An 8882-nucleotide genomic window follows, 5' to 3' on the forward strand; every position below is an offset into this window, starting at 1 on the left:
TTGGCACGGTATATGATATTGAATTTTTGATATTTCGGTATACCGAAATATTTAAGTCCAAGCCCAACTATATTTTTATTTTCCAGCTCAATAACTAGCCTAAGCTCAACACCCCTGGCCCTTTAATTCCCTAACCCCTTAGCGCTCAAGCAGACTTACTGGCAGTACCTTAGCGCTCAAGCAGACCTGGGCTTTTATAAAGAGTAATACCTTAATTTAATTTGTCCCATTGACAATAGAATACGAGAGATTTAAGTAAACAGACTTTCTTAGCATTCGAAATGGTCATGACAATTAAATACCTGCACGATAAATATATTTACCAAAGTAATATGTGGGATATTATCTATATAATTTGCACACCAAAATTGTTATCCAGTCCACTGTCCACTCCATTTATATCATTTATTCCATTAATGTATCAAATTGAAACCGTACCGAATTACTTTGGTACGGTATTTGGTATACACAATTGATAAATCGAATACCGAAATACCGAACCGAAGTTTTTAAATACCGAACTGAAGTACCGAATGTCCACCCCTACGCGTGAGGACTTCTCTATTGGTTTCTTCAACAGCACAGGGAATAAGGTTCTAGCTTTTATATATTGATGAGTTATACATATATGATACATATATGATACATCAAATATATAGTTTTTATACATTTTTGATACATTTAGGACTGAACTACTTTTTGTTACATTTGCAGTTTAAAAATATTTCTCCTACGACTAAAGAGCTAAGGAGATTTACTTTGCCTGTTGAAGTTAACGATAAGTATCAAAAATATTTGACATCACGTAGCAAGGAAAAACTTCCTATTGATGATAGAGATGATTTTGCGACGCCATCCCCGAAACAGATTAAGGAGCATGTCCCACCAAAAAAGGCGTCGAGTGTCCAACCTATTAATTATGATCTTGAGTTGCAGAAGTTGAAGGTTTATATTAAAAAAGTGTGTATTAGTCTATTATATTATTTTTCTTTGAAAGTTTTATGAAAAATGAATATTCAGAGTTTATTATTTTTCTTATTTGTTTCCTTTTGTAGTTCCATAAGTAGTTAAAGTCCTTCATAGAATATGTTTCTGATAAATTCAAGGAAATCTTTGAGTTGATAAATTTCAAGGTATGTGTTTCTTTCGCATTGTGCATTTTCTTTTATTTTTAAGTTAACTTACTGTATCTTTTTTTTTAAATCTTGGTGAAAGCGAAGACAAACATGGTCCACATCCAGAGAAAGACACTAGTGGTCATCAGGACAATAATGATTTTCTAAGCAATATGGAGTTTGGTAGAAATAAAGATGCTGGCGTGGATGGTTGCAAGGTGTGTTTAGTTGTGCATTCTGCCTTTTTTCTTTTTCTTTCTTTGTTGTTTTTGATAATTCGATTCTTTTTTTAAAAATAGGTGGCTGGAAGTGAAGGCAAAGATGTTCCACATTCTAAAAAAGATATCAGTGCGTATCATCCTAACAATTTTGTGCTCGATAAAGCTTATCAGTTAGGTGTTAATATCATGGAAGAACCTTCTGGTGGTGTCCCTATCATGTTCGTTGCTTCGTTGCTAAAGTAAATTTCACTCTAGATGGAGCGCATGCTGGCATTATTGGTGAGACTGCAGATGAGGTGGCAGGGGAGATGGAGGAAGAATCCGAGAAAAAAGAAGTTCCCAAATCTCAGACTCACGTTCTTAGTATGACTGCAAGTGTTGATGAGGCGGCAGGGAAAAAGAAAGAACAATCTGAAAAGAGGTTCCCGAATCTCAGATTGTTATGTACTAGCCTGAATTATCTCATGAAGTTTCGCCGGAAATGAAAAAAAGAAAGAGATGTCCTGCAAAGGTCGTGCAGTCTCCGTACATTACTGTATTTGATTCAGGATCTGATAGTGGTGGTGTTGCAGCGAAAGAAAAAAAATAAATTCATGTTGTTAAGCATCCTTTCAAAGTAAAATCGAAAATGGCGTTAAAACTGTTTGTTGAATGTATTTGTTGCGTGGGTCAAATAAGGAAAGTCCAAAAAGAAGTATATTTTCAACTTCTGACCTTTGTTCAGTTTTATATTTTAATATATTATTATTTATTTTATATCAAATCAATGTATCTCTTTTGTGTATATCTGTTACCAGGAATGAAATTTATCCAAACCATGTTAGTGAAATAAAGTTTGCTTATGATCTTGGTATATATCATGTTGAAGACAAAAAATGGTTTCACACTTTGGCATATAATGGTCAACTTTGGATGAATCGGTTTGTAAGAAATTATTTTTACAATTTTTTTTAATCTTAGTTTTGGTTACCTATTTTATACTATAAGAGTGATTAATTATTTGTTATGTTTTGATTCAGCACGTTGATATTTTGTTATATTATTTGAGGAAGAAGAGGAAGTATGACAAATTCCTGCATCTAACATTCACCGCCACCGATTGGTACTTCGTTGAGAAAGTTAATGAGTTGTGGGAGACGTTTATTGATACAGGTGGAGATAGCGAAGTGTGCAATCCGAAATATGTCATTGCAGAATATATTCAGGGGTATGTCTTGGATGCCAATATTCCATGACAAACGTCTTAATGCCAATTAATATTGCGAAATAATGGTATTGGATAATGGTTTGTGGTGTCCTTCAATGATAGGTGCATTTATGTGTATAACTCTATACGCGGTGGAGCTGCACATCAAGCCAAAGTTCATAACACAATACGCAAGTATGTTGTGTTACTGCCTCATTTCTCATGCACATTCATTTTTATTTAAACAAAAAAGATATCAATTGGTGCACTAATGATTACAAATCAAAGGACTCGATTGCTCCATTTGATGTAAAACTGGTTGAAGGACTACCTCAACAAGTAGAAGCGTATGAATTTCTTTAAACACAATCTATTTATTTTTTTTTAGATTTTGCAGTTTGATAATTGTTGTTATTTGATTTTTGTAGTGATTGCGGTGTATTTGCGGCATCATTTGCCTAGTATTTCATTGAGGGCAAGACGCTTCCTAAAATATTCAACGTCTATGCACACCGGCACATGTTTGGTGCTCTCTTGTGGAATTATGCTAGAAATAAGATCCAACTGAATGCACAAAGTGATGATGAGATTATTGGCAGAAAGAATAAGTCGCGGAGGCGGAAGAAGTAGTTACCTTTGTGGATGAACTCGATAATTTTGTTTTGTATTGTGTTATGCTATTTTGTCATAATTGTAAGACTGATAAGATTTGTTTGTGTTTGAATTTTCTGAATACTTTTACGATTTGTAAGGCAAATCTGATGTTTACTCTGTTATAAAGGTTTAATGAGTTTTAATGCAATATTGGAGTATTGCAGTTTAGTTTATTTTGGTATTTTCTCCCTTGATTTTGTGTTGTGAATTCAAGATATGAAAAATATATAATAGTTTATGATACTCTGTTTCTTTCAGATTCACACATGATACACACAGAATACACATATGATACAGTTATTTTGGGTTGCTGCACAATAGTTTCTTCACAATGAGTTATGTAGTTTGTTTGCTTTTCAAATCTATATTGATGAATCCACATTTTTATGTGCAAATTTCTAAAATTATTTGCATAGTTTTCTAGCTGCTACAACTGTTTTCCATTAATTAGCTTTGTTATAACACAAATACAAATATGATTAAGACTCGTTACACAGAGATACATAGGTGATACACAAGAGATAAATGAATGATACAAGTATGATACATATCTAATACAACTTCATTTTTAATCAAACATATGTATAATTTAAATAATACACTTGCAACACCCTTTTAAATAATAGATCAAATATTTTATTTATATCTAAAATTCAAATGACATTTTGTAGTGATACAGTTCTTGATATATTGAATTCATTTAAAGCTATATGATATTCAGTAAAGTACAATATCAAGTAAAGACATTGGATAAAATAGGATCCAAACATGCTAGTATTGTTTTACTCATGACTAAATTTCATGATTAAAATTTTAATAGAAGATGATGCAAATTGAATAAAAAGTTGCTTTTTTCTTTTTTAAAAATAGAACGTACCAAACTACTGAATTTAGATTACGAACGCAGATCTCAAAAAAATCCAAATTCAAAATAGACATATTCAGTGTTTAAACTGGAACCATATAGATCTCATTCCACTACATGAAGCAAATTTTCGCAACAACATGAATAGTATACACATTGATTTCAGAAGAGAAGGTCAGTTGGTTCAAGCATTTCTTGATTGAAATATCTAACATACCTAGCTTTCATACTTAGCCACAAAAAATAAGAATAAGAAAAAGAAGAATTGTTTAAGTAAGGTAGTCGTTTCTTTTTTTCGATTATACAAAGTTTCATAGTCGCATAGTTTGTTTGGCCAAAGTTGTAATATCGACTTATTTTGGAAGGGGAAAAAAACGCATTTGGAGAATGTTAATTTGTGTTTGACTAAATAAGTTAAAAAAACTTTTGCTAATATAAAATAATGATTTGTGCTTGATAAGGTTCTAAAAGTACTTAGAAAAAATCTGTTCTTTTCAACTTTTGAAAAATAACTTCTTACCCCACTCAAAAGCAATTACTATTTTTTTAATAAAAACTTGACAGAAATGTTCGGGACCTCCCCTAAATTTAGCAACTTTAGTTTAATCATCCTTAAACTTTACGTGGTTTTCAATACCCCTTAACTTAAAAATTTAATAGTCTTGACCTCCTAGATGTTGATGTGGCAAAGAGTTATCTTTTAGGCGCGTGGGAGGGAAGATCGAAAAATCAGCTTCCAAGTGAGGTATTTTTCAAATATTAATTGTCACATAATCAAATATAATAATTTATTTTTTCTAATTGTAATCCTTGTTGTTTCTTCTTAATATGCATTGCATATTTTATTCTAATTGTATTTTTTTAGATACAATAAATATTTGTTTCAACTATGTATTTCTTATATATTTTTTCAGTCCAAATCTATAAAAGTTAGTTGAAACTCCATTTTTAGCCAAATGAAAAGAAGATTTTGCCAAAGTAATGAAGTTCAAATGGTGTATTTTCTACAAAAAGAAAAAAAATATTGTGTAATTTTATTTCATTTTCATGCAATAACTATTTATTTAAATCATGTATTTTTCTTTTTTAGAGTCAAATTCGCAAATATTTAGTCGAATTTTTACTATTTTAGCTAAAATATTTATTTAGTCAATATATGGAGTTCCGATAACGTTTTTATTTTATTTTTATATATGCAATGAATAATATGTTCTAATTATGTATTCCTTCTTTTTCTCACCAAATATGTAAAAGTAACTTGATTAAAATATCATTATCTATAGTAAAATAAAAAATTATGGAGTAGTTAAATAACGTTGTTTCAATTTTTATTTTTATTTTTTTTATATATTTTGGCACGAGAAAAATAATATAAATAGTTAATGGATTTAAAAAAAATAAAAAATATATATAACATTGTAATAAAATACCACATGGATAAAAATATTTATGTGCCAATGCATGTGTCACCTCCCATAAATTATGGGCATCCAAGGAGGTAGAGACTATAAAGTTGTCAAGTTAAGGACATTAAAAACCACGTATAATTTAAGATAGAACTAAACAAAAGTTACGGGGTCGTATTCCGCCTGAAAACTTAGCCAAACTCTTCTTACTTTCTAAAATTGCCTTTCTTTTTTCTTTTTCTTTTTTTTTTAACAAAGATATACAGCTTCACAAAAGTTTAGCTAAACAGAGCAAACTCTATAAACGTGGCATAGACAAAGGTGAAGTTATGGGGCCAAGAATCTGACTATCATCACCCTCTCTCAACTTTCTACACGTCATTCCAAAATACCAGAATTTTCCAAACAAAATATCTCAACCAAACACAAGACTCGTACAAATTGAAAATTGAAAATATCTGCTCATATTTATCAGACACGTTGCATTTAAACAGAATGATTTCCTTCCCGAATCTTCTTGAAGCTTTTAACTTCTTTTTTCACCTCACACATAGAGTAGATATTTCTGTCCTGTGGCTGCAGATTCGTTTTTATTAAAGTTCCATTGGTCCCATTTCACACCGCCTCTGAAATTTACCTTTATAAATATTTTGTTTCATGTCACAGTTTCTTGATTTGAGATTTACTTTATTTTTTTAATTTGCATGAAAAATAGTGTGTACCTATATTGTTGTTATTTGGTGGAATTTGGTGAGGGAAATGGAGTTTTATAAAGAAAGGTGGCCATCATATTATAGTGTTCTTGGTGTTAATGCAAACTCTTCTGATGAAGAAATTAAACGTGCTTATAGAAAGCTAGCTATGGTATGATAATAAAAATCATCTTTCTTAATTATGAGAGTAGTTTTGTTGTGTTTAGATTTAATTCCTAATGGAAAATGGATTTTAATTTGGTTGCAGCAATGGCACCCTGATAAATGGACGAGGACGCCTTCATTATTAGGTGAAGCTAAGAGGAAGTTTCAGCAAATCCAAGAAGCCTATTCAGGTAAACTTTATATCTTTAATTTCAATGGATTTAACTGTAGTTACCATTAACTGTAAAAAAAAAATTATATCGTCAACGCATTTCGCGGAATGGAAATGGGAATGTCTTTTTTTAAAAATAAAAAAAAATTGTTTGCCATTTCTAAATTTTTATTTTATTTTTTTATTTGGCAATAGTGTTGTCGGATCAGAAGAAGAGAATGATGTATGATGCAGGATTGTATGACCCTGAGGAAGATGAGGATGAGGTATGCTATATTTTGTTCTGTTTCTTGATTTTAGATGGTGCAGAAAATGAGAAGCTCATCTCATATATTTCTGTTTTTTTTTTGTAGGGATTTGCTGATTTTCTACAAGAAATGGTATCTCTAATGGATGATGCAAGGAAAGAGGTATTGTCTTCATCTGCTTTAGTTTCTTGTTTGTGATTTTATTGTGATAGTAAATGTATGGTTTCTCTGTTCAATTGGTAACTTAAAGCTGTGTTTGAATGAGATAAACTTGCTCTAGCTCATTGAAGCATATGTAGTTGAGAACTTAAGATATTATGAATTTCGTTTGCCTCGGATCAACGGTAAAATAGTCTCTGTGTAACTTATAGGTCACGGTTTTGAGTCGTGGAAACAGCCTTGCATTAGGTTATGCTGTCTACATTACACACCATGTGAACGCGGATGTCTGTTGCCTTTGGATGATGATCATACTTAAAATAAGTAATTGTGTTGTTATCTCTGATGTTCCTTGTGCTTAATTAAAATGAATTGCATTGCATTTGTCTGATGATTTAACATGTCATTTAAAAGACAACTACAAGTAATTTTCCATATATGTAGCAGTTAGTAACCTGAAAGGTAAAGCCTGCGACGTGGTTATAACATGCTGTAACAGGATAAACTACAGTAGTAGTGTGAGATATTTTCATACTATAGATATTTTTCGACTAATTATTCTATTGAACCGGCTTCCACTTTGTTCTCTTTTGTAAATGATGTTTCTTTTTCATTACAAATTCTTGAAAACAGGAGAAAAGTTACAGTATGGAGGAGCTACAGGGCATGTTTTGGGAGATGGCACAAGGATTTGAGACTACTAATTGGTCTAACTTCTCTCAACAACAAGATTTCAAGTCCTCGCAATGGTTTTGCAGTCCTTTGGCTTATGATCACTCCAAAACTTCAAGGACAGCTCAGTTGGATACAAATTTTACAGACAGAAATCTCTTCTTCGATTTCTCAAGCGTGGAGATGCATGGAGCTAATCGTTTCTGTAGATAAAGCGATTTCAAGATAATTTTCAGCGATGAGAAACGCACGCGAATATTTTTGCATCTTAAGATGTTGTTAGAATCACTTTAGTGAAGCAATGTGCAAAGGAGATTGGAGAATTTTGGCTTTGAATGACGAGGATAACAAGCATTAGAGAATCATGTGGTTAGACGCGATCGTGATCATATCAGCACTAAAACACAGGATCTTGTCGCGAGAATAATATGTAGTTGAAATTTCAGGCAACTATAGAAAATCTTACTATATTTTGTAGATATAGAAACCAGAATTGGGCATAGTTTGTAGATACTTGATGTTTTTGAGATGTACTATCTGTAGTGTTACTTTGGATGAGATTTTGGTGAAACTTATAAGTGATATATTTTGATTTGTGTAGTGTTTTTCTCTGTGTCTATCTTAAGTTCATAATGACTATTCTTCGTGTGATGGGCCTGTTATTAGGCTGTGAACAGAACAGGCCCAGAAGTATTTTTCTGGTCCCCAACACTAACAGGAATGTCAAACCCATAGTTGGGCCCATTCTAATAGCCCAATGTTCAGGTGAAAATAGCACCGGCTAGCCATTGTAAAGTTATTAAAAAATAGTTACTATTTTGTTGCAACACAAAAAGTTCCAGCATAATATACTGGAGATTGAATCACCTGTGTATGAACTTCCAGCATATTTATACCGGAACTCAATCATAATATACTGGATATGCTGGAAATTCACATATAAAAAATTGAAACTCCAGTATATTATGCTGAAATATTTTTCGGATTTTGAACAGTGCTTTCGTTCAGATTTATTTTTACATGAAAAATGACTAAATTTTGATTACTTTTAAAGCTGTTACTATTTTTTAATTACCTCTTATAAATCTGGTAGGCTGACACCTAATTTAGCCCAAACATCTAATTCATCTCACTTTTTTCTTAGTTGGGCTCTGGTGTATTCTAGTCGTGACTATATCATTTTCAAAGCTGTGTACAAAAACAACACGTTTCCTCTTTCGTAACATAATTCAGAAGAGATAAACAAAAGGTAAATTAAAATAAATGCCCAATATAGTTGGTAAACTTGCGTTTTATCTTTTTTTCCTTTTTTCTTTTCCTTGTTTAC

At 31.7% G+C, this 8882-nt stretch overlaps 1 protein-coding gene across 1 annotated transcript; it reads left to right on the forward strand.

Annotated features, from left to right (window-relative positions):
- Positions 1-6006: 6006 nt before the first annotated feature.
- LOC104120601 (uncharacterized) lies at positions 6007-8155 on the forward strand. The gene is made up of 5 exons (XM_009632398.4): positions 6007-6311; positions 6408-6495; positions 6672-6742; positions 6830-6886; positions 7517-8155. Exons 1-5 carry the CDS (start codon positions 6207-6209, stop codon positions 7766-7768), a joined length of 573 nt encoding a protein of 190 aa, XP_009630693.1. The 5' UTR covers positions 6007-6206; the 3' UTR covers positions 7769-8155.
- Positions 8156-8882: the final 727 nt, after the last annotated feature.

This window comes from Nicotiana tomentosiformis, chromosome 10 (genome assembly GCF_000390325.3).
Source record: "Nicotiana tomentosiformis chromosome 10, ASM39032v3, whole genome shotgun sequence".
Lineage (NCBI taxonomy): Eukaryota > Viridiplantae > Streptophyta > Magnoliopsida > Solanales > Solanaceae > Nicotiana > Nicotiana tomentosiformis.

Bases quoted from the DNA above. Each gene is read 5' to 3' on its own strand.
- LOC104120601 (XM_009632398.4), top strand. From the start codon at position 6,207: ATGGAGTTTTATAAAGAAAGGTGGCCATCATATTATAGTGTTCTTGGT. The intron at 6,496-6,671 runs GTAAACTTTATA...ATTTGGCAATAG, and splicing joins AATCCAAGAAGCCTATTCAG to TGTTGTCGGATCAGAAGAAG. The intron at 6,887-7,516 runs GTATTGTCTTCA...TCTTGAAAACAG, and splicing joins TGGATGATGCAAGGAAAGAG to GAGAAAAGTTACAGTATGGA.